The 24,588-nt window shown below is 36.7% G+C and overlaps 1 protein-coding gene across 14 annotated transcripts in view; it reads left to right on the top strand.

The window, feature by feature from the left end:
• The window catches only part of UBR5 (ubiquitin protein ligase E3 component n-recognin 5), an 87,002-nt gene that overhangs the window by 51,274 nt on the left and 11,140 nt on the right, over nucleotides 1–24,588 (top strand). For 6 of the 14 annotated variants that reach the window (XM_085053350.1, XM_085053351.1, XM_085053345.1 and 3 more), the window contains 29 exons: nucleotides 859–1,002; nucleotides 1,091–1,202; nucleotides 1,410–1,564; nucleotides 2,349–2,546; nucleotides 3,673–3,883; nucleotides 4,469–4,513; nucleotides 7,423–7,549; nucleotides 8,478–8,629; nucleotides 9,024–9,119; nucleotides 9,538–9,661; nucleotides 9,992–10,089; nucleotides 10,892–11,040; nucleotides 11,451–11,542; nucleotides 12,448–12,594; nucleotides 12,692–12,810; nucleotides 12,901–13,027; nucleotides 13,128–13,257; nucleotides 13,483–13,643; nucleotides 14,165–14,404; nucleotides 14,566–14,689; nucleotides 15,280–15,391; nucleotides 16,487–16,618; nucleotides 17,261–17,522; nucleotides 17,871–18,135; nucleotides 20,215–20,426; nucleotides 20,815–21,045; nucleotides 23,322–23,395; nucleotides 23,970–24,142; nucleotides 24,242–24,355. In XM_085053350.1, coding sequence (XP_084909476.1) covers nucleotides 859–1,002; nucleotides 1,091–1,202; nucleotides 1,410–1,564; nucleotides 2,349–2,546; nucleotides 3,673–3,883; nucleotides 4,469–4,513; nucleotides 7,423–7,549; nucleotides 8,478–8,629; nucleotides 9,024–9,119; nucleotides 9,538–9,661; nucleotides 9,992–10,089; nucleotides 10,892–11,040; nucleotides 11,451–11,542; nucleotides 12,448–12,594; nucleotides 12,692–12,810; nucleotides 12,901–13,027; nucleotides 13,128–13,257; nucleotides 13,483–13,643; nucleotides 14,165–14,404; nucleotides 14,566–14,689; nucleotides 15,280–15,391; nucleotides 16,487–16,618; nucleotides 17,261–17,522; nucleotides 17,871–18,135; nucleotides 20,215–20,426; nucleotides 20,815–21,045; nucleotides 23,322–23,395; nucleotides 23,970–24,142; nucleotides 24,242–24,355 — 4,326 coding nt within the window. Of the gene's footprint in view, nucleotides 1–858; nucleotides 1,003–1,090; nucleotides 1,203–1,409; nucleotides 1,565–2,348; nucleotides 2,547–3,672; nucleotides 3,884–4,468; nucleotides 4,514–7,422; nucleotides 7,550–8,477; nucleotides 8,630–9,023; nucleotides 9,120–9,537; nucleotides 9,662–9,991; nucleotides 10,090–10,891; nucleotides 11,041–11,450; nucleotides 11,543–12,447; nucleotides 12,595–12,691; nucleotides 12,811–12,900; nucleotides 13,028–13,127; nucleotides 13,258–13,482; nucleotides 13,644–14,164; nucleotides 14,405–14,565; nucleotides 14,690–15,279; nucleotides 15,392–16,486; nucleotides 16,619–17,260; nucleotides 17,523–17,866; nucleotides 18,136–20,214; nucleotides 20,427–20,814; nucleotides 21,046–23,321; nucleotides 23,396–23,969; nucleotides 24,143–24,241; nucleotides 24,356–24,588 lie in introns of all 14 variants that reach the window. The other 8 variants (XM_085053344.1, XM_085053339.1, XM_085053349.1 and 5 more) reach the window with 6 other exon arrangements.

The raw sequence follows: 24,588 nt of genomic DNA, 5'->3' as shown, positions 1-24,588 counted from the left end.
TATCAAGGAATCCTGTTTTGACAGTTCTGATTAGATATGCATGGCAGCAGCTCTTTAGAGAGGCTTACAGTCTTAGAAATTACTATGTCAGTTTGGGGTTGAATAGTTTCTCTTTCCTTGGGGGAGAGGGAAAGACAGACATGCACGCATGAAGAATGTCTGGATAGACTTGTTTGTATCCTTCAGTCCTAAGGGACTGAGTGGAGAGCTTCATCATTGAATGTACAGAACAGGTAATAGAGCCTTAAACTAAGAGTTCCTTTTTCCACTATGTACAGTCCTGTTGAGGAAGGAGCACTAAAAATTCTTAGATGGGGCCAGAAAAAAAAAAAAGAGGGTTTTTACTTGTAGTATAAGAGCTAGTGGGCACTTAAAGAACAAGGAGACTCAGTGTAGATTTTGTTGTTGTTGAATTGTTGGCTGATGTTTGGAATTCATTGCCATGAGAACAGTATTTATTTCCAAAAGTGATTGCAGAAATTAATAAGAGAAAGGTCCATCCAGGCTATTAAACATGAAGTTGTCCTGCTGTTTCCAGGAGGTGGAACTTGGAAAGAGACCAGGGGAGTGCCAGTAGGAGTGTCTCTAGTCGGTTGATGCTGGTTCCCTTTGGATGTAGGATATTGAAATGGAGTGACCTTTGATATGATTCAGGATGCTTATGAAGTCATTAGGAAATCCAGGTGTTTCAAATTTCAGTAATTTTAGCAAAATGACAAGGCTAATGACCAAGAGTGATAGAATTTTACCGCTGGTTATTGTAAATTTGTCCTCTCCCTGATAGAGGTCCAGTTTATTTTAAAGCAAAACAGATTCTGTTCAGCCTTTTAGTAAAACTCTAATGTGTTCTGCCTGTAGGTGCTAAAAGTGGATGGTGCATACGTTGCTGTGAAGTTTCCAGGCACATCCAATAACGCAAACTGTCAGAGCAGTTCTAATGCAGATCCCGATCCTTCTTCACTCCTCCAAGACTGTAGGCTGCTCAGAATAGATGAACTGCAGGTACGTGTTTGTGAAACATTGAGGAAGCTTTGAAATGTCAGCACTCTGTGTGCTTAACTGCAGCTTAAAAATTTACATATGTTTTCAGGTCGTAAAAACTGGCGGAACTCCAAAAGTTCCTGACTGTTTTCAAAGAACACCCAAAAAGCTGTGTATTCCTGAAAAAACAGAGATCCTAGCAGTAAATGTAGATTCAAAAGGTAAGTAGGACTTACCCTGTGAGTCCAAGTCTGTTGGTTCCTTTGTTACCTGTCTCTCATTCAAGTGGAAAACACCTACTTTCAAAAGGATATAGACTGGTGCTTCCATTGATACTAGTAATTTCTTGAAAGTACTGTAGTTAGGAGTTCTTTTACTGGATGCCATCCATAAAACACATTAACTTTTTTCTTCATGTATCTTTGAAGGAGTGCATGCTGTTCTGAAAACTGGGAACTGGGTTCGATACTGCATATTTGACCTTGCCACAGGAAAGGCTGAACAGGAAAATAATTTCCCTACTAGCAGCATTGCATTCCTGGGTCAGAATGAGAGAAGTGTTGCTATTTTTACAGCTGGACAGGTTTGTGGTTTTGTGTCTCAATCATTTAACCTCACTGCACTTCACTTCTGTCATCTTTGAATGAGATGGTACAGCCTTCTGTAAGGCTTTTCCAAAGCCTGGCAAAGAAATAGATTTTTCAAACAGGTTATGAAAAACTTGCTGCTACCTTTAATATTTTGAAGGCACAAGGGGAATAGCAATCAGCTTACCCAAGCACATCTTAAACTCTACCTTGGATATAAAAAAAAGTGGGGGGAAAAGGTGACAGAATGGTTCTAGGATTAGTGTCAACTTGTTATCTAGCTATATTTTGGAACTGGGTCAGATAAAAATCCACTCTTGAGAACAAATGGAAAAAAACATCTATTTGACTGAAAATACAGATTCACTAAAAATGATCAAGGTTTTGTGGAACTCCTCCATAAACATGATATACTTTGTTTAGGATAATTGAAGGAAACATTTTTTGCAAAATAACTGAATTTGAATGTTTCATTTCAATATATTCAACTTAAAGTATAGGTACTATTTGTTTCATTGGTAGTGTTAATTAATGAATGTATATCATTAGGAAGATACTGTCAGTAATATTTATTATGTTAAGAACATTTTGAGCATTTGCAAAAGGGAATCTCATATCTTATGTTGCACCACTTGTAATGATAGGAGACAATGACATAAATGAGAATCTTGGATAAACTGTTGTCATTCTTGGCAGTCAAGAAGAACTGGACCTTTTGGGAAGGATAATATTTATAAATTGTGGGGACTTAATAATGAAGCTTTTTTCACTCAAATTTAGGAATCACCTATTATTCTTAGAGATGGAAATGGTACAATCTATCCAATGGCAAAAGATTGTATGGGTGGGATACGAGACCCCGACTGGCTTGATCTTCCACCTATTAGCAGTCTTGGAATGGGTGTTCATTCCTTAACAAATCTTCCTGCTAACTCGACCATCAAAAAGAAAGCTGCTATTATCATTATGGCTGTCGAGGTACAGTATTTTCTCCATTAGGGATGTATGTGCTTTTTCTTCTGCTTTTATAAAGTTATGTTTAAAGTTGCTTCAAGTGTAGATACTGATTTGTATTTTCACTATTTGAAAGAAAGTAATTTCAACTGAAGATTCTCTTAGAAACATGAAGATACAAATTTGCCAAGTAAAGTGAAAGATCCTTTTTGGGAGTGCATGACTTCTGTCATCTGGCTTTTAAGTAGTAAGATTTTTTTGGGCATCGAGTTTGAAATGGTTACCTTTTTATATCTACTAACACTGTACAATTTTATTTGTCTCATGGGTGCACAGCTTTTCTCAGGGATCCAACAATTTGTTTTGGTCGGATGCCTGAGAATGCAATACCTGTTTCTGTTTTTCTTTTTTAAATCTTCTACTTGGACCATACACTAGGAAATTAGGAGAGGAAAGTGAAGGGTTTTTTGCTTGAATCACCTGTAGAATTCTGTCCTATCAGTGGTGCTGTATGAGTAGTTCTGCTGTGAATTTATATGTCATACTGGTAAAATCTGGTCAGTGATTTGGGGCAGTGTAGTTAGATCTGCTGTGTGCTCTGCTGCCACCCGGAGGTACTGTGTACTTATTAGACTGAGATTGATTTCACAGTGAAGTGGTATTCCATCATTATGGAAAAGCTGGTTATATATGGGGTGAATCTTCCAGACCTTCAACAGCTTCTTATCATTCACTTCTCAGCACATAAATCACTTGTTTAAAAAGAACTAGGTTAGAACTTGTTCGTGTAGATCCTTAGGCTTTCTCAGTTGTATCACTTTTCCCATGTTACTTGGAGCGATGAAATGGAAGTAATCTATCTTAAGAATTCAGCTGTGAAGCCAAAGGGCTGCTTTTGTGAGCCTGGTAGCTTCTGCTGGTCTGTTCCCTTTGCTTCTCTGTGCCTGAATGCACACAGCTCTGTTTTCAACAGTGCTGTAATTGAGAGGATGCATATTCTGAACAGCTCCTGCACTAACTTCCAGCCGGTGTTGGAGATAAAGACCTTCCTGTTAATTTCAAAACCAGAAAATTAGAAGTATTTATGAAGCTTATGTTTGCCTTAGAATATTTTCAAATATTCTAAAATACTTTATTCTTTTGAGTACAGAAACAAACATTGATGCAGCACATTCTTCGATGTGACTATGAGGCTTGCAGACAGTACCTGATGAATCTTGAACAAGCAGTTGTCTTGGATCAGAATCCACAAGTGCTGCAGACGTTCCTCGGCCACAGATGTGATGGAAACCGTAATATTCTCCATGCTTGTGTATCTGTATGCTTTCCAACCAGCAACAAGGAAACAAAAGAGGAAGAGGGTGAGCTCAGCAATATCATGAAAATACTTTGACAATGAACTTGAAATAAAGGCTACCTTCATATATGGATATATTAAAATACAGCACCTAAAATGTATCTTGGCCTTTCAAAGGTGCTGAGACAACATTTTTATTACTCTCAAAACATTGTACAAAAATTTTATAAGAATTCAGTAGTTAAGAGCACTAAGTGTTTTTATTAATAGTAAAAACTTTGACATTCACATGGTAATTTTAGATTAAAAAAGTAGTTTGCTACCTTTATATCACTAGTATCCCCTTTATATCACTAATAAAATTTATGAGAAATGGTATTTAGTATTTTTGAAGGATTCTAGTGTATGTTAATACCTTCAATTAGAAATGCTAGTTGTCATTGACATGTATTAAGAAACGCCAGTTACTGAAACGATTTAAAAATGTTGGTTAAATACTGTTATGTAAAAAGCATGTTAAGAGAACAAGGTTGCTAAGTCAAGCACTCAAAAACTAGGGAATGGCAGAATTAAGTTTACCCATGTGCTATACATGGGTATGCGTTGTGAAATGGTCTTTAATTACACCGTCATACTATTTTTTCCACAGGACTACCTCATTCAGTGCACAAGATGGACGGTGCTCACCGAATGGGTAGCTATTCAATATTTCTTTTTATCCTCATCATTCAGTGTGTGGCCCCATTCCTTACTCTTGCACACCATACAAACCCTGCACTGAATAATGAATGAACTTCTTTGTGGGATTTTTGTATGGTGCTGTCATTGAATTTTAGTCATTTATAGACCTTAATTGTTCCTCATATCCCTATTTATAAAATGGGGGTAATGCTGCAGCTTTCTCATCTCTTGCTTGGAGTTTTATTATAGCTTGAAGTTTTTCTGTATTCAAAGCTATTAACTAATTTTGAGCGTTCTGTTTGAGAAGCCCAGGGCCTGATTTTGAGTAGGTGTTACTTCAAAACACTGAATTCTAGAACTGGATTAATCGTAGTTTTAGTTGTGCTGTGAATGGTAATTATTTCTGTGAGTCAGGCACCTTTTGGGTGTCCAGAAATGAGTAAAATGTATCACGATCACCTGTAAAAACATGTTTCACCAAGTTCTGTGTGCTGATAGATGTGGCAGAAATAGGTTCCACTTTTCCGAAGCAATGTTCTGTGACATTAAGCACAACACAATGTTTCCCCCTCTCCTTCCCAAGCTGTTGCTGCCTTACTACACCCCTCCCTAATGTTGCAGCAAACAAGGCATAAACAGCTTGCTCACTGTACCATTCATCTTTAGTGTGTTGTCCATCCTGTGCACTGATTGAGGCAGGGGTCTTGTTGCTGAGCACAGGGCAGGTGGGGTGACAAAACAATTCCCCCCCAAAAAGACAAACCAAAATAAACAAAACCCAACTGTGTAACTCCAGATTGTTTTACTATAAGCACACAAAGAAGTTGAAATAAGGATGCATAGGCAAACTTAATCTGACTTTTCCTAATTTGAGTGCTTGTCTTTGCAACATTGACATTTTCTTCAGTAACTTCATTTGGGTGTAATTTAACGTTCTGAAAAATAAAAAACGTGAACCTGATAGACTTGTAACACTCCTCTGCCTCTCTCTTTTTCCCTCATAAAACTTGTCCTTGAAGGAGATTCTTATCTTTAGATTCAGGTCACATTTCGCTTCCGCTCTAACTGTTAGTCATGCATATTAAGACAAGCTTATTTTCTGTGTATCATCTGGAGGGCAGTGGTGACTTATGTTACTGTCTGTGAGTTATGGTTGTCTCTTAAACTGTAAGAGAACTTTGATTTAGAAGCAAGGACTTCAATTCCAGACATACAGATCTGTTGTTTCTTAACAATTTCAGAGGTAGTGCCCTTATCCAGCTAGTACCTGCTTGAGGTTCTTCACTCTTGTTCATACAGATTTCTTCTTAAGTGCCAGAAAGGAAATATTGAGGGCAGGGATAAGCTTTTTTCCCCGCTTCTCTTCTCTCTCAGATCCTGTGCCTAGTTTTGCTATAGCTTCTGCAGTGTTGGATAAACGTATTGCAGGAAAAGTGGCCCCAGACCTACAAAGCTGGGGGAAGGCTGCTCTGTTTCTGTGAACTGATACCTCCTCAGTTTTGCCAATAGAAAGGATCTTGGGAAAAGCATGTCCAAAAGAAATGTCCAAAGCTTGTGAAATCCTTAAAAAGTTGTAATACTAAATTTCAGCTAATGTCACTGAACACATAAAAACTGAGGGTTTTTGCCTAGAGAGCTGGGACAGATTTCATTAGACAATAGAACAGCAAATCACCCATTACAGCCAAAGCCTTTACAATTGATGGTTCTCTAAAAATAAATGCTAACTTTGTAAATGGAACTGTGAAAATTCAGTTACAGTTTACTTTCTTCAGAACAGGTGAAACCTCTGTTGCAGAGAATGGTTGTATTGCTTGAGGGATCACCCTCAAGAGCTGTGACCCCCTGTGTGAGGTGTCCAGAAGTGATGGGTCATGACTTATGAGAACTAGAGGGTCCGAGAAAGGAGTATGGCACAAATACAATGGCAATTTGGTTACATCTACAGATCAGCTTGTATAGAGCTAGGGGCACAAGATTTGTATTCTCTCATTGCTAAATGTTTAATGGTTGTCTGCCTTGGGTAGTACGTGATTTTTGTCTAAGAAACCTGCACATGCTTGTGAACAAGCAAAACCTAAGATCTCTTTTTCTTCAGGTAGTGATGAGTAGAAAGATATAAAGAATACTCTAACAGTTGTCTAACACTGTCAGATTACCTTATTCTTTCATTCTTTGAATGAAGGGTATTAATAGTACTTTATTGTTAAAAAAAAAAAGGTGGGAGAAAAATTTCACTTTAAGAAGATACTTTTCTGTATTCAGAAATACACATTTTCCTTCTAGTTTGTACCATTCTGTATCTTACTTGACAAAATTTGGTCCTCATTATGACTAGAACTTGTAGGTGTTGTGGTGCTTAGCATTGTAGGTGTTAGAAGAAATGCTAATTCTTTCTGAAGTAAACTGATTGTACTGCCTTCTTAAACTCATAACATGCTTCTCCTAAGCATATTCATTCGTAGAGTGTGTATATTACAAGCCCACAGATTTGCATTGTTCATGGATGCTCATTGTGAAGTTTGTTTTTCACCCAGTCCAGTGTTTTGGTGTGGGGTTTTTTTGTTATTTTATTTGTCTGTTTTTGTATGGTCTTTTTCTTCGTTTTTCGTTTTTTTTCTTTTTTCTTTTTTGTGGGTTTTGTTTTGTTTTCCCTTTTTTTTTATCATTATTTTTGAAGCCTTGACTCAGCAAGTGTCTGGAATTGGCTACATGATAGGTCCTTGTCTGTTGATTGTAATGAAAGCTTGTACAGAATCATTGTTAAGCTCATCCAAAATAAAAATTTGTATATCAACTTAATCTGTCTCTATAAATGTAAAAAAAAAAACCAAAAAAACCAGTGACATTTCATTTTATACTCCTTTCTCATAGGTTTCCCAAGTAAAATTCTTTGCACTGATGCTTTTCCTAATTTTTCAGAAGCAGAGCGCTCTGAGAGGAACACATTTGCTGAAAGGCTCTCGGCTGTGGAAGCTATTGCAAATGCAATCTCTGTTGTGTCAAGTAATGGTCCAGGAAATAGGGCAGGATCATCAAGCAGCAGAAGGTAAACTGAGTAATGCTTTCATCATATTTTCTGTGTGCTAATTTCTATAATAACTACCAATTTGTTACTAATTCTTTTCTTTGGTTTGGTTTAAGAGTGGGCCTCTGTTGCTAGCTTAAAATTGAATTTCACTTCTTTAAGCAACAAACTAGAGGTCTAGTGGCTTTTTGACCTCCTTTTGGTGTGAGAACTAATGGTAGGATATTTCTAAACTATTTATGTTTTCTGGGGTTGGTGCTTTGTCTGTCAGTTGTGAAGTGAAAATGTTCCTCCTTGTGGGGCAAGGGAATTTGAGGATAAGCTCTAGTGTTCTTTATCAAGAAGTATTAAGTATCACAGATATCATCACTGTGATGGTGCCCAGGCTTGTTGAAGAGAATTTCTGAAGGAGGTGGTCACTTAACACAGATGAAGAATACTAAGACCAACATAACACCACTGGGGAAGAACTTAAGTTGATTCATTTTATTCTAAGCAGTCATTACATTTCTTAAAAAGAAATTCTTTCCAGACCCATTTCTTTATCCTTTCATTAACCTCTTCACATTATTAGATTTCAAAAAGCAGTAGCAACTAGAGCAAATCCTTGCAAAAGGTTAGCATCCCTGACAGTGAGCTAAAAGGAACGTCAAAAAGCAATTAGAATGCCCATCAGTTGCTGCCTGCAAGATGCAGTGCTGTGGTGACTAGGAATATGTTCTGGGCTCAAATCTGTCTTGAAGCATTGCTGAGCTACTCCTCTTCCAAGGCTATTACATTCTGGTGCCACAAAATATAATGAAAAATACCTCTTAGCTCATCCTTATTTATTCTGAAGTAAAATGGAGATGAGAGGAGTTTGGTTTCCTTTTTCAGTGTGAAATTCTTCCTAAATATGTTCTAATTATAAATGAAAATGAGAGTATTTCTGCCTTGGTTTTGTATTCAGTTTGAGATTACGGGAAATGATGAGAAGATCCTTGAGAGCTGCTGGATTGGGCAGACATGAAGCTGGTGCTTCATCAAGTGATCACCAGGACCCAGTTTCTCCACCAATAGCTCCTCCCAGCTGGGTTCCAGATCCTCCTGCAATGGATCCAGGTAAGTCTGCTCATATATCACATTAGACTGTAGAAGGAGATATTGATAAAAGAATTGATGGCTTTTAAGGTGAATAATGTACTGTAGTCTCACACTGAAATCTGTCCAATGCCATTGAGGTAGCAAGTGTTCATTGAGGTAACTAGGAGTTTATGTAAGACTTAACATCTGCTTTTAAATCCAGTATGTGTCTTTCTAATGCTGGTGTCAGATTTCTGTGAAGTCTGGTTTGTAATGCTGAGTTACATTATGGACCTAGGAATGTGGCCGTTTGTGGGAAAGATTACCAGTTAAATACAGCAAACCTGCAGTGTGTTAGACAGTGCAGCAAGAGCATGTTGTTAGGGATGTTTTTATGTATTGATATACATCCTGCTGTTCTGTTTACTGAAAGATGGTGACATTGATTTTATCCTGGCCCCCGCTGTGGGATCTCTTACCACAGCAGCGACTGGCACCAGCCAAGGACCCAGCACCTCCACAATACCAGGTGAGGATCTCCTGCTTATTTGATTATGCTTTAGATCAAAAACTATCTCAAAAGCTGTCTTTGCTTGCACAGACTTTCTGCATTTGAAAATGCCTCTTATCAGATGAAGATTGGATTGAAGCAGAATTTCACAAATGTGCAGAAAGTAAATGAAGAACCATACTGTGTTTTATGTAAAAACATATCTGGGGAGTAACAAATGTGTAAAACTATGGTAATCAGTATGAAATTGGGATTACCTCTCTATTTTGGAATGTAATTTGGAACTGAAGTTTACAGTACTTCAGTGAAATATTGCTGAAATCACTGAACAGTCAAGCTACTAATTATTCATCCCAGTGAATTACTGAATTACTTGCTTTTAGCAGGTAGTAATTTTTGAGGAAAAACTGTTTCTCTGCTTTTTTTCTTACTACAGGTCCTTCTACAGAACCATCTGTAGTCGAATCAAAGGATCGGAAGGCAAATGCTCATTTCATACTGAAATTGCTGTGTGACAGTGTTGTTCTGCAACCTTATCTTCGAGAATTGCTGTCAGCTAAGTAAGGATTTTTGTAGGAGTTGTCACTATCCTTTGTACTGTTATATCACCTGAAATCAATTACACAGAAGCATTTCTGAAGAGGTTACTCAAAGACCTGTTAGTTAAAATGGAGAATGTTAGAATACAGCTATATTGTGTCCTGCCATCCTTTAAAAGTATGTCTGTTTCACAGAAGTAAAGCAAATAAGAGCGCTTATTCACTCTGTGATTTTTCTGTTTGCACAAGATTATTAGCAGTGCTAAGTTTTCAAATATTTGCATCTTACATCTGCTGTTACAATGAAAAAATTCAGTGTTTTAACTTGTCTGTTGGGGTTTTTTTGCCTAGGGATGCAAGAGGCATGACACCATTTATGTCAGCAGTTAGTGGCCGGGCATATCCTGCTGCAATTACAATTCTAGAAACTGCACAGAAAATTGCTAAAGGTACAACAGTTTTAGTAATTACTAGTGTGTGGTTTCCTTCCAAATTTTGGCATGTGTGCAGAGTCGTTATTAACACTGTAGATTGCTTCATGTTTGGGAAATTTTTCTATTATGGAGTATCTTCCTTTTTTGTAGTTTGTATATGCCAATAGATTTCTATGAATATTATTGTTTTTATGTTCTTTATAGTCTTTTTGGCATTTCATTGCTTTACAAACCAATGGATTAAGGTATTATTTTTTGGTAGCACAAAGGCATCACATGGAACATCTTTCTTGAAATGGAAAAAAACCTCATATGATACAGTGATAGGCCAAGCTAGGGCCTCTTCCTGAAAAGACTTACATACAAACAAATATTTTGTGACTGTCTTTCAATGTTGGCATGTAATTTTTAAAGAGAAATATGTGAAATAGAATTTAGGGAAAAACTTAAGCAAATTAGACCTTGTCACATCGCAGTTCTGTAGGACTGTGTGTGGGACAAGAACATTCCTTTTAAGAGTATGGTCCATAATCCTTCAAAACAGTGATTAATTGAATTTATTAAAATCTTTGTAAATGGAAAACTGGGGAAGAGGCAATGGTTGTGTTTTTCAGTCAGGAATTTGCAGTGGCTTCTATAAGAAATAATGTGACAAGCAGAAAGTCTTTTCAAAAAGCTGTAACAGGTTTTATTCAAACTTATAATTCTGTATGAGATTTTGTAATGGCAAGCATCTGCCAAGAATGGATTCATTTGGTGGGTTTTTGTTATTTTTTGGGGGGTGTTTTTAACACTGGTATTCTATTGATTATTTTAGCAGAAGCAACTTCCAGTGAAAAAGAAGATGATGTGTTTATGGGAATGGTTTGTCCTTCTGGTACAAATCCAGATGACTCCCCTTTGTATGTTTTGTGTTGTAATGATACATGCAGTTTTACCTGGACTGGTGCAGAACATATTAACCAAGTAAGATTTTTTTTTTAAGTAAATAGGAATGTGTTTCCACCATGTATTGTGTTAGTCTACTAGTTTGATTTTTAAGTTGTTAATAATTGCCCTGTTTAAATAGCTGTAACGTTTAAGTCTGCCTTCCCAAATTACTCTGTAGTCTCAAAGCTGACTGTGTTCCTCAGAACATGGTTGTTAATGGGTGTGGCTTTTCCCCTCTGGCTAACTTTGACAAGAATTTTGATGGACACAGCTCTTTGAAAATAGTGAATATTCTAACTTAACAACTAAGTTTCACTTTCTAGAACTGACCTACTTCTAAGTTTATGCATCAATTTAAATAAGTGCAGTTTTATTGTTACCTGAAATACTCTGAGATTGCAAGCGCTGTAACAAAAAAATCTATGCATAATATATGTTTTTTTAAGGATATATTTGAATGCCGAACATGTGGCCTATTGGAATCACTTTGTTGTTGCACAGAATGTGCAAGGGTCTGTCACAAAGGACATGACTGCAAGTAAGTATTGTGTTCTGTTTCTTGTAATTAAATCAATGTTTCGTTATTTCCTTTGTTTACTGATACTTAATAATTTTTTTCATTGTTTGAAGTGTTCCAAACTTAGAGACCAGAAGATTAATAAAATACTCTTGCTTCTACTCTATAAGATTTATTTAATAGGTCAGAATTAAAAGAGTAACCTTAAGCAGTTTTGTACTTTTCACTTTGTAGTATTTAGAATAAATGAATAATTCTCAAAGTGTATAATATTCTAAGAATATTATATCTAAATAATACTGTCTTTTCATTTTGGGTTCCCCCCCCAGGATTTTATGAATCCTGATGACAGATCATTCTTGTGAATTTTTGGAAAGAAACATAAAATCGATTGTAATAAAGGGAAAAGTGAGCAAAGAGTCAAGAAATCACAGATGAACCTGGCCCAAAGCTTTGAAGCTGGATGTGTTGTGTGCTGCTGTTACAGGGTGGAAATGTTACAGCATTAATATCATAGCTATAATAAGCTAACAAATACAATTATAGAGATATTCTCAGCCCTGTAACAGCTACTGAAATTTTGCTGCATGTCATGAGTATTTTCAACTTAACTTTCTTGGATGTAGGTTAATTTCAGGGAAGAATAAATGATATTGACTGAGTTTTACTAAGGCAGTATGAAAAGCTCTGTAGTGAAACTGCCCTCTTAAGATGAATGTAGGAAACATGGATGACCAATGTCAAGTGCTGCTATATATAAAATCTATATTTCTCTTTTTTTAGCTAGGTTTTGGCATTTTGCTTCTATCAGAAACAAAACACTCCAGAGGGAATCTAAGTGTGCACACTAACACCCTCAGCTTGTGTAGAAGAGATTTGGTATGCTACTGAACAGCGTTGCAGTTCACCTTATCTGTTTCTTGTAGGCTCAAACGAACATCTCCAACAGCCTACTGTGATTGTTGGGAAAAGTGCAAGTGTAAAACACTAATTGCTGGACAAAAGTCTGCTCGCCTTGATCTCCTTTACCGCCTGCTTACCACCACAAATCTTGTTACCATGCCAAATAGCAGGCAAGTTCATATGAGCATTTATAGGGCAGAAATATTTAAATTATTTTTGTAAATATATGTGATATATCACATATTTACTAATTTTTTTTCATTGCAGGGGAGAACATCTGCTGTTGTTTTTAGTACAGACGGTTGCCAGGCAAACTGTAGAGCACTGCCAATACAGACCACCTAGAATTAGGGAAGATCGTAATCGTAAAACTGCAAATCCTGAAGGTAAGACTTGTTTCAGTGAAATGAATGGCAAATTCCACATTTCAGTACCTCTTTCTTATATTGATTTTTTTTTTTATTTTGTATTTTTAGATTCTGATATGCCTGATCATGATTTAGAGCCTCCTCGTTTTGCCCAGCTAGCTCTGGAACGTGTTTTACAGGACTGGAATGCACTGAAGTCCATGATCATGTTTGGCTCCCAGGAAAATAAAGACCCGTGTGTATTTACATATAATTGTTTCAAGTAAGGTTTGATCTGATATTTGAGACCTGCTGACTTATATAAATTTATTTGCTTTCTTTTTGTTTTTTCCAAGTCTTAGTGCAAGCAGTAGAATAGGTCATCTTCTGCCTGAAGAGCAAGTTTACCTTAATCAACAAAGTGGAACTATTCGCCTAGACTGTTTTACACACTGCCTTATTGTCAAATGTACAGCAGACATTTTGGTAAGCACTCTTGGCCATGTTTTATGTTGGTTTTCTGAACAATATGATATTATAAGGTATCTCAGGTCATGTACTTGGAGACTAATTTGAAACTAACTTCAGGGTTATCTTGGTTTTGTGAATTTATGCTGTTATGACTGTTACCTCCCTTTGAGTTGTTATCGCTCTTGTTTCATGCTTTGAAATTACACACAACTAATGGGTTGTAATGACCTCTTTCTTCAGCTGTTAGATACTTTGCTGGGTACTCTGGTAAAGGAGTTACAAAACAAGTATACGCCAGGACGCAGAGAAGAAGCTATTGCTGTTACAATGAGATTCCTGCGTTCTGTGGCAAGAGTGTTTGTTATTCTTAGTGTGGAGATGGCTTCCTCCAAAAAGAAAAAGTAAGTGGTGAAGATGTGTGTGTTGATTGTAGTGTTTTTTCTCCTTTATTTAAATTCTTTTTTCTTATAAAATTAGTTGATAAAAATCAACAAGAGGCAGAAATGTCTGAATCATTTTGTGGTGTGTAGACAGACAGATTTCTAAAGATGCAAATCTCAAGATTGCACAATACTGCTGGTATGTCATGTGACTTCTTAATGCAGTTCTTGTTAAACTTATATGTTCATACTTAACCTTTCTGTTTACACTATTAAGGTTTTTGGAAACAGGTCTTTTTAACATACTAAAATTACAGTCTATGATTGTTTGGCTGTAGTAGATGTGGGTATCAAGCCTTAGTCTTGAATTATTGAATGATACGTGTTTTTCACAGACTTGAATAGCTGTATATTGTTTCTGTACAAAGAAATGCATGCTAAAGATGATTTTTTGAGGAAAAAAGTTAGGACAGTTAATATTGCCATGAAGTTTTTGGGGAAAAAATGTATTTGACCTTTATCATTCTGTATTTTTCCCCCAGCAATTTTATTCCACAGCCAATTGGAAAATGTAAACGTGTATTCCAGGCGTTATTGCCTTATGCTGTTGAAGAGTTGTGCAATGTAGCAGAATCTCTAATTATTCCAGTCAGGATGGGAATTGCACGTCCTACAGCACCCTTTACTCTTGCTAGCACTAGTATAGATGCCATGCAGGGAAGTGAAGAACTGTTTTCTGTGGAGCCTCTGCCACCCAGACCATCATCTGACCAGTCTAGCAGGTAAAACTTGTTAAAGCTTACTATTTGTTCTATTTGTACTATTTGAAGACTAGTTAAAGGTGATTTTATTGTGGAGCTTTTATTAACTTTCCATTAAGTGATATCCAGAAGTCCAAATGTACTTTTTTGGAGGGTTTATTTTTATATATTTTTCTTTTAAGTTCTAGTCAGTCTCAGTCATCCTATATTATAAGGAATCCCCAGCAAAGACGAATCAGCCAGTCACAACCAGTTCGTGGCAGGGATGAAGAGCAAGATGATATTGTTTCAGCTGATGTAGAAGAGGTCAGTTTTCATTTTTTACTTGTACTGTCTTCTCAACATGGCACACCTAATGCATTAGCCCATGCCTTAACATCTGAACCTGAAATCCATGCATCAAGACCTCTGATTTGCAAAAGATGTTAAGTAGTACTTCATGAAATCCTACAGTGCTGTAAGCATTTTTAATGGAACTTTGTAATTGTTTTCTATTCTATTTCTCGTTAAAAAAGTTATAAAGTCTTCCAGCACATGGCAGCTATTATGTAGGTTCTGTTAGAGAGCTAGAGGGTTCTTTTAGCAGATAATACCTCTTCAGTATTTTGAAACTCATTGTAGGTTTTGTAGTCAGTTTTATCCTTAGAGCATTAAAATCTGATGTCCAAGGCTGTTTCATTTGTGCATATAATTTCTTTTTCCACAACACTGTAAACAATACAGCCTTGTACAACTGCTGTGGCTGTAAGTTCATTTTTTCTTCACATTAGTTCAATTTTGAGGTCCTCTTTCTAAGATGTGTCTTTTTAAATCAAACTTTGCACTCTGTTTCAGAAAACACATAGATTCTCTGATATTGAAGGTACTCTGGCATAAAATTACAATGCTCTTTCCAGGTTGAGGTGGTTGAGGGGGTAGCTGGTGAAGAAGACCATCATGATGAACAGGAAGAACATGGTGAAGAAAATGCTGAAGCAGAAGGACAGCATGATGAGCATGATGAGGATGGTATGTATAACGTACATCCTAAACATATACTGCTTGAATGAGAAATCTGTGCATCAAAAAGAAAAGCATCTTTAGAGTCACCAGTGATAGTGATTTGGGAGATTTGCATGAGTAGAGAGAATCCTAGGGTTCCAGACTGTTCATCTAACAGAAGGAGATGAGTAAAATTTTAGATAGCTTGTCGTAGACAAGTACATTAAGTTTTTCTGGTTGAGGAAAAAATATTAAGGTCCCAAAGGTATTAGATATTATTATATTCTTCGTCAACAATGTATTTTGCCCTTTGTACTTGCTACTGAAAAATGTTGTTGACATAAAAAACTTAAGGAACTAAAAAAATAGCCTGGCTCTTGTATAGCTGATGATACAATCATGGTTATGGTAGATGTGTTCTCAAAAGATTTGAATCCTGGTGAGCTAGTTCTCAAACTAATCACAAAATACTAAATTATGGTTCAATATTTTGTAGACAAAATTCAATTATGTATGCAAGTGTTTGAAATTAATGACTTGTATTACTTAGTTTGGGATTAGATGGTTCAAAGCTATGATTTTTAAAAAAAAGTATCTTCTCTTTCTGACTGTGCTTTGTGTTTCCAGTTGATCCATTTTCAGTACAGTAAATCTGTTTATTGATTTGCTGAATATTCAAACATTTAATTCTCAAAGCTTAAAACTGGATAAGAACCTTTACATTTAATTAATTTTTTAAAAAATTTTCAAGTATTCCTTAAATGCTAGTTGAAACAGCATACAGTAAATTGTCCTAGTACATGTGTATGAAGAGTTGTGGAGTCTTTTGTCTTGAGTGACTAATCTTTAATCCTAATCTTTAATCCTAATTTTTATTTTCACTGTGTCTTGAATGTACATGTACAGTGCAGAGTGAGAGTGGGTTGCTAATTGCTGGAAAATAAGAAAATGTGCTCCAGGTGTTGTGGGATGTCTGCACTGCTTTTATGACCCCCTGCATATCCATTAACTTCTGCTATAGTCAGAGGGTCTGGGGTTTGTTTAATGTGTCTTACATGAGTCACTACAGTAATTATATTTTTGACTTTTAACCATGGAATGTTTTGTCTATTGTTTTTGTAGGCAGTGATATGGAGTTGGATTTGCTAGCTGCTGCTGAAACAGAAAGTGACAGTGAGAGTAACCACAGTAACCAGGACAATGCCAGTGGGCGCAGAAGTGTTGTCACTGCAGCTACTGCTGGGTCAGAAGCAGGTACACCACATCTTTTTGGGTTTGATAAAGCTGGTTAAATTTAGATACTAGGAGTAAGTACCATCTTCCTTCCCCAGATTTCCTATTTTTCCTTTGTTCTAGTAGGAAGGTACTATGCAAACCTTTTGGACAAGGAAGTGCAGTAAGATGCAACCTATATTTTATGCTCTTACAGAGCATATGCATTTGTTAGAGATTTCCTTGCACTCTTGTGTAGTGAAATGAAATGTTCTCACTTTTTTTTACGTGTCGAAGTTTAAAACAATGGTTTATGGTTTAAATCAATACAGAAAATCTGGACAATCATTGTACAGCTTTTTGAGAGCAGCTGCTTTACTGTCCAACTTGGAAGCATACTTTTTAGAATTCTTTTCCTATGGGTAGAATCAGTGAAAAAATTTAAAATCAAATTACTTTGTAATTTGTGTTTTGGAGTGTGAGTAATCATACTGCTTTTTCATTACACCTGTGGATAATTAGCAGTATGTTATAAGGATAATTTATTGAACACTTTCAATAGTGGTACTTGAACCTTTTTTAGTATAGTGTAGTTTCTCATGGAGGAAGTCTGCTATGCTGACATGATAGATGTATATGTCCACAGATGTGGAGTTGTTGGTTTTTGCTAATTTTTCTCGACAGGAGCTAGCAGTGTTCCAGCATTTTTTTCTGAAGATGACTCTCAATCAAATGATTCCAGTGACTCTGATAGTAGCAGCAGTCAGAGTGATGACATAGAGCAGGAGACCTTCATGCTTGATGAGCCTCTGGAGCGAACCACAAATAGCTCCCATGCCAACGGTGCTGCCCAGGCTCCCCGTTCCATGCAGTGGGCTGTACGGAATACCCAAAACCAGAGGACTACCAGCACAGCTCCCTCTAGTACGTCAACTCCAGCAGGCAAGTCTGAGTAAACTGCGTGCATGAATGCCAGCTAGCTCTGGCTTTGTTCCTTCCTCTGCTTTTGTTTATTCACTTAAGGATGAAGTCTTATTTCTTTGCCATACTGCTGACCTATCTTGACTGTTCCAGTTCTGGTTTTGAATTTAAAAAAAAAGGAAAATATCTGTTGCAGTTAAGATCTGAGTATCCTTACTGTAGTTTGTAATTTTTTGTTAGTTACAGTTGTGATGTCAGTAATATTTACAAGTTTATTTCTGGAAATCGTCATTATAATATCAATCAATGCACAAAACACATAGCAAAAATTAAGGGAGTTATTAATGTCATCTCTTCTTTTATGTTTAGCAAGTTCAGCAGGCTTGATTTATATTGATCCATCAAACCTACGTCGGAGTGGTACCATCAGCACGAGTGCTGCAGCAGCAGCTGCAGCACTTGAAGCCAGCAATGCAAGCAGCTATTTAACATCTGCAAGCAGCTTAGCGAGAGCATACAGTATTGTGATACGGCAGATTTCTGATCTGATGGGTCTGATTCCCAAATACAATCACTTAGTATACTCCCAGATTCCAGCTGCAGTGAAGCTGACTTATCAAGATGCAGTTAACTTGCAGGTAAGAGCATGGAAATTTTGGTAGAGAAACATAACTTCAATACAGCTGGGTTTTTTAAGGTAAAACTTTAGAATTTTTGAGATTGAAAGTGACCTCTGCATATTGGCTGGTCTAAATTTCTTTGAGGGTCAACAGGAGAAGGCTGCTCAGGACTGTCTGGTTAGGTTTTGAATATCTCCAAGGGTGGAGGTTCCACAGCTGCTCTGAACAACCTGTTAAGTATTTGACAGCTCTCACAGTAAAAGAGGATTTTCCCTGAGTTTAAAGACACTTCTCAAATATTTCAATTTGTGCCTATTGCCACTTGTCCATTCACTGGGTATCACTAAGAAGAGTCTGGCTTTGTATATTTCATAAATTTTTATCAGGTATTTTTACACATTGGTAAAATCCTTCTGAGTTTGTTTCTTCAGTATGAACTGTCCCAGCACTCTCAGCCTCTTCTTATGTTAAGAGAGAGTGTGGGCTAAAGTAACTATGGTTACTTATTCCATTAAATTGGTAGTATTTCCTATGCATATATTCTTTCAAAGAAGGAACATCAAGTAATTTTGTTTTAACAATGTCTGACTGATATGTAATTAATAGTTAAGTCAGAATTGACCAGTGATTTCTGCTGGAGATGTATTGCCATATTCTATTTGACATGAACTGTTGAGTCTATGTAAGAAGAAAGTTAGGAAGGGCCAAATAATTAAATGAGATAAAAGACTTTTGCAGATGAATGTACTGTTCATTGTCCCTTCCTTCAGGGATCCAGTCATCCTCTCCATGTTTTGCACATTTTTCTTATACAGTGGTCTTGACTGTCTGTTTTCGAAAGTATATGTAAAATGCATCTGCAGAGAAAATGCATGTCAGACAGCAGTCTTCCCCTTCATGTATAAATAGACATTAGTTTCAGAAACTGACAGTGCAGGAGGGGCTCCAGAGTGTTCAGAAAGTATGTATCAATTGTACATGGGCACAGTGTACAGGCTAAAATTACATTTACTGAATTTAGTACAGAAGTCAACTGTCAGAATAACAGAGCTGCTTTGTGGGGCCAAGAAATCAAGGGATGCTGTTTTTTGTTAGTAATGCTGTGTAGGGATATGAAAACATGATGACAATATATTTGCTTGAATTGAGGCACATGGTATTTGTACAGCTCTGTTTTTAGAGTGTGATGGAAGGAAAAGACTTCTGGTTTGGGAGAGGAAGGTTACGAAGATATTCCAGGACCAACACTGGGGTAGATACACAGGGAAAGAAATAAGAGTGTATGGTTTTATTATGGAGGAGGCTAAAATAATTTTCTGTTCAGATTGTTAATGGCAAAAGTGAACAGGAGATCTGCCCAGCTGAGGCAGCAAGAGGTTTGTATTAGCACATGAAAGCTGAACAGTGGAGATTTTGTTTGGACAAGAAACTGAGTTGAGACAGCATTTTGTTAGTTTAGTGCATTGTAAGTGTGAGGGATGTTTTTGAAGACCAGAGTGCAGAGGAATGAAGAAAGCAGACTGATGTTGGATCAAAAAATCAAACAGGTCAATGGAGTTAGCAGATGTCAAGAAAAGCGGGCTGCAGAACCAGTAGTGGGAACAGGTGAAGCAAAGATGAGACCAGGAGGCAAGGCTTGTATGCAGACATAATTCTCTGTGCAGGTCTTAAATTTGTTGTCTTCACTGAGTGATTTGCAAGGGGTGAGGAATGGTGAAAGATCAGGCTGATGAATTCCACAGCAGGATGAGGACTGTTAAAGCTATAATAGAAAGTCAAGAGTTAAGCTAAAATCACCAAATTGTGTGCACTTGGGAGATGGTGAGTGGTCATAAGGAGAGGAGTAGAAGAGATACCCAAAAGAGAGAGCAACGGTCTAAATGCCTTATAGATATCAAAGTGTTAAGTGATGAGAGCTGTATACCACCACTGTAAATCAGCAGTCTCAACAGAGCTTTCAGAAACTGATCATTGGCCATTCTTGAACATGATTTTACAGCCTCTTTGTAAGGATTCAGGTGAAGGCTTATGTTAAGATTTCATTCTCATCATCTAGTTCTATTGTTTGCAAAACTAATTAAATCTCATTTTCTGTAGAATTATGTGGAAGAAAAGCTTATTCCTACTTGGAATTGGATGGTCAGTATCATGGACTCTACTGAAGCTCAGCTGCGTTACGGTTCAGCATTATCATCTGCTGGAGATCCTGGGCATCCAAATCATCCTCTCCATGCTTCTCAGAACTCAGCTAGAAGGGAAAGGATGACAGCCCGTGAGGAAGCCAGCTTAAGAACACTTGAGGGAAGAAGGTATGAAAATAGTTTTATTACTGCATGCAATATGAATTACTAGTTTTAGAGTAAAATCTTATTCACAGACATCTTAGGAATCTAATTTTGTAATGCTGGAATGAGGTTACTGTTGTGATTTAAATTGGCTTCCTGTGTTGTTGCTACAGTTTGGTTTATTCTCATGTACTAGATTGATCTTTGAGCATTAACTGTTTACAGTGTACTGCATCTGAACTGCTTATTCTATGCTTGTAGCTTATTATCATTATTTTTGTGGGGAGTTCATTGAGATTTTACACTTGTATTTCAAATATAAGGCTTATACATAAATTATGTGCTCTCCTTTGATGCCTGATGTCCCTTTATTCAATCCTTTTCCTTTTATTCAATCCTTATCCTTCTCTAGACGTGCTACTTTACTCAGTGCCCGTCAGGGAATGATGTCAGCACGTGGTGATTTCCTGAACTATGCACTGTCCTTGATGCGTTCTCACAACGATGAGCACTCAGATGTTCTTCCTGTTCTAGATGTCTGCTCACTAAAGCACGTAGCTTATGTTTTTCAAGCCCTTATTTATTGGATTAAAGCAATGAATCAACAGACAACGTTGGATACTCCTCAGCTGGAAAGAAAAAGGTATTGAGGTTGACTCCTAGAAAAAAAACTTAAGCAAAAGTGGCATAAGCCTTTTTGTTTCAGTCATTGGCATTGTTCCTCAGCAACTTACATAAATGTATGCATTAATCTGTATGTCTGTGTGGGGGTGTATAGTAGCACACATACTGCAAAAAGAATTTCTGAAATGGTATGTAGTGTACCTGTGTTCGATAAGCCTGTTGCAGTACCCCGTTCACTTACTTTTATGCTGATTGCTGTGAAATGTTACTGTTGAAACTTGAGTTGGATTTCTAACTCCATAGCAGTGCCTCTGAAAGACATACTCAGAACAATTTCTCAGCTAATGACATGAGACATGCATTTAACATGATAACTTATTTAGATAATCTGTCAAACATGTTATAAATGACACTGGAGAAAATGTCAGTGTCTGATATAATTGTCTTCATGGTTTTGTTTTCAATTTGGTTATGTGCATTTGAGACTTACATGATACTTAAAACACAGTAGGGAGATGAATAGCTGAAAATGTCCTTGAGTTGAAAAACTGGTACTTCAACTACAGCATTTTACAAGGTGCAGTTATTTATTTTAAGACATTTTAAGATTTATTTTTCTAATTTTTTTTTCAAATTTATTTCAAATGGCAATAATGATCATAGAAATGTCCACATGTTGGTAGTCTACACCACCTGTTCTCATTTCTTACTAGTTTTTCAAGTAATGTACCTGAGCAGTCCTAGTAAACCGTTAAATGCATATCTTTGCCCCTTTACGCTCCTCATTTTTAATACTGCAGGTCAAACTTAGCTTTTCATTTTCTCTACAAATTTAGAAACTGTGAAATATGAGATACTGATATTTTAGATATATATTGCACTGCTACTTTAGTTGCAATACTATGTTCTATTTGTCTTGGTGTAATGTAAGGTTTGTTATGACCTCAAAGGTATATCAGAGGGTGATGTTGTCAGCAGTAGTTTTCTCACTAGGAAGAATGATATAATACAGTTACCAAGTTTTTGTATTATCTGAGTTGAGCAGTTATAGCCACCGCTCTAACCCTTTTCCAGGCAATAACATACTTCTGGATGCTGCATTTCCCCAAAAAATTCACATACTGAAATCTGTCAAATAAGTGTTCATCAAACAATTGTGAAATTTGCATTAAATGCTGATAAAACTATGAGGGCCTAAAGTTTTTCATTAGAAGTGAATAGTTCAAACAGTTGCTTCTGTTAGATGACATTTTAATAGTCTGAGTGAAATGAAATTTTAGCAGTCTTCATCTAGTTTCAGAACACATTTCACAATGCATAAGCTGCCAGAAATGAATAATCAGAGGTCTTGACCCTTTTTATAATATAGTGAAATCAAGTTTTTTATGTGCAGCTTGCAGACTTACCTTGTGAAATGTCATCAGTGAGATTATTTTTAAATTCTGGAATATTATTCACGTGCATGTTTCTTCCACTAATGCAGGGTGATGCCTTATATGCTGGTAAAAAGATTTGAGACGCAGACACGCAGTATAGGAAAAGGGTATTACCTTGGTTTAATAGGATTCCAGGTGCACCATGACGAAAAGAGCCCCCGGGTACAACGAGTGTACAATTTCATGGACCTCAACAATTAGCATACCTATTTAAAATTTCCCAATAAGAAACATAACAAATGAGGTAATTGCCCCCTTATTCAAAATACCTCCCCTTCAAAAGGTTACAATTTAGTTTACAAAAACATGTCTCAGGGATGGGGCTCTTTCAACATTGGTGCCTCATGTTCTTGAGATTGTGGAGATCGTTTCGTCTTCTCCAAAGAATTCTGAACAAAGCTAGAGTACAAGGGTTATAAACATATGGGCTAAGATATAGGGAGTGAAAAGTACAGGAATGGGAAAGGGTAAACAGTATATATAAAAGGGTATAAAAGTATAATGAAAAAGGAAAAAAAACCCATCAGGCATCAAAAGTTCCTAGGATTTTTTATATTGAATAGTGTTTAAAACCAAGCATACCCGTCACTGCTCAAAGCTCTTACTTTCAAGATCAAAACTGGTGGCTAAATGGCTCTAAGGATAGCTGTGTGAGTGATGTAGTAACTGTGTAATGAGAAGTTCTCTATGGTGCTTCAGTTTTAGTGTGACTTTTTTCTTATGTATAACTCTTAAGTACACTTCCTGATTATGCTACAGATGTAGAAGTTTTGCCAAATAATTTCTTCAAGATGATTGACTCTTTTTTCTTTTCTTTTCTTTTGTTTTGTTGTTGTTGTTTTGGCTTTTTTTAATTAAGAACTCGGGAGCTTTTGGAACTGGGTCTTGACAATGAAGATTCAGAACATGAAAATGATGATGATACCAATCAAAGTTAGTATACAAAAATTGACATAGCATACCTATGACATGCCAGACCTTCTTAGTGTTTTTTCCCTTTAGCTAGCTGAGACTTCAATAAATTTTGCTACTTGTATCTGTAAAGTTGGGGTTTAGTAAGATTTTTCTTAGCATTGTTACTTTACCAAGTTTTTTCTGCCATTGCCTGTTTCATTGCCTGTCATTTCAGGGCTTTCTCTTCATCTCCTTTCTCACTAAACTGCAGCATCTCTGCCCTTACTTATCATTCTACACTAAAATTTGAATCAGAGTTAAACTGATTTTTTTATCTAATGAGACTGTGCTGAAAATGTTAGAATGTATACTCTTACAGACAGTGTAGGAGTGCCTGTTCAGTAAAGCTACGCATAGTAAAAAGAACTAAAGTGATGACTAAGCAAATTAATAAAGATCGAGCATTTGCAGAAGAATCCTGTAGAAGTATTAAATTTGCAGAGATTCTCTCTAGTCATATAGCTAAGAGGGAAGGATATTAATTTTTGGCATTTTACACCCTTTGCTTTTATAACTGTGAAAACTGATTTGTGAAATCTTCTCTGATCCTTAGGTGCTACACTCAACGACAAAGATGATGACACTCTCCCAGCAGAGACTGGCCAAAACCATCCATTTTTCAGGCGCTCAGACTCTATGACGTTCCTTGGCTGCATTCCACCCAATCCTTTTGAGGTTCCTCTGGCAGAGGCCATCCCCTTGGCAGACCAGCCCCATCTATTACAGGTGACATCAGAGATGGTGTTTTGGAAGAAAACTGCAGTTTGCTTTTTCATTCCTCACCTAAGTATATTATTGACCCAGAGCGCTTTTGTTGCTTTTCAGCCAAATGCTCGCAAAGAAGATCTGTTTGGCCGACCCAGTCAGGGTCTGTATTCATCTTCTGCCAACAGTGGGAAGTGCTTGATGGAAGTTACAGTGGATAGAAACTGCCTTGAGGTAAATGTAAAGCTTTTAGTATTTTAAACAATATGGTAATTTAAACTAGTACCTCTGTTCTTTAAAAAGACACCTCATGCTTTCAGATAGAATTTTACATAGCTTTTAGAATGATAATTCCAAAGCCCAGTGCCTGTGAAAACTGGAAATCTTTATGAAAAGTATGCTTAATGTAGAAACTTCATGATTATTGATTTATAGCACCTTTCATGTAATATTTTTAAATGCAGCAG

This window comes from Lichenostomus cassidix, chromosome 2, assembly GCF_008360975.1.
Source record: "Lichenostomus cassidix isolate B80296 chromosome 2, HeHo_3.0, whole genome shotgun sequence".
Classification (NCBI taxonomy): domain Eukaryota; kingdom Metazoa; phylum Chordata; class Aves; order Passeriformes; family Meliphagidae; genus Lichenostomus; species Lichenostomus cassidix.
Note: the sequence above shows the minus strand (reverse complement) of the source record. Positions and strands in the feature narration are given on the sequence as shown.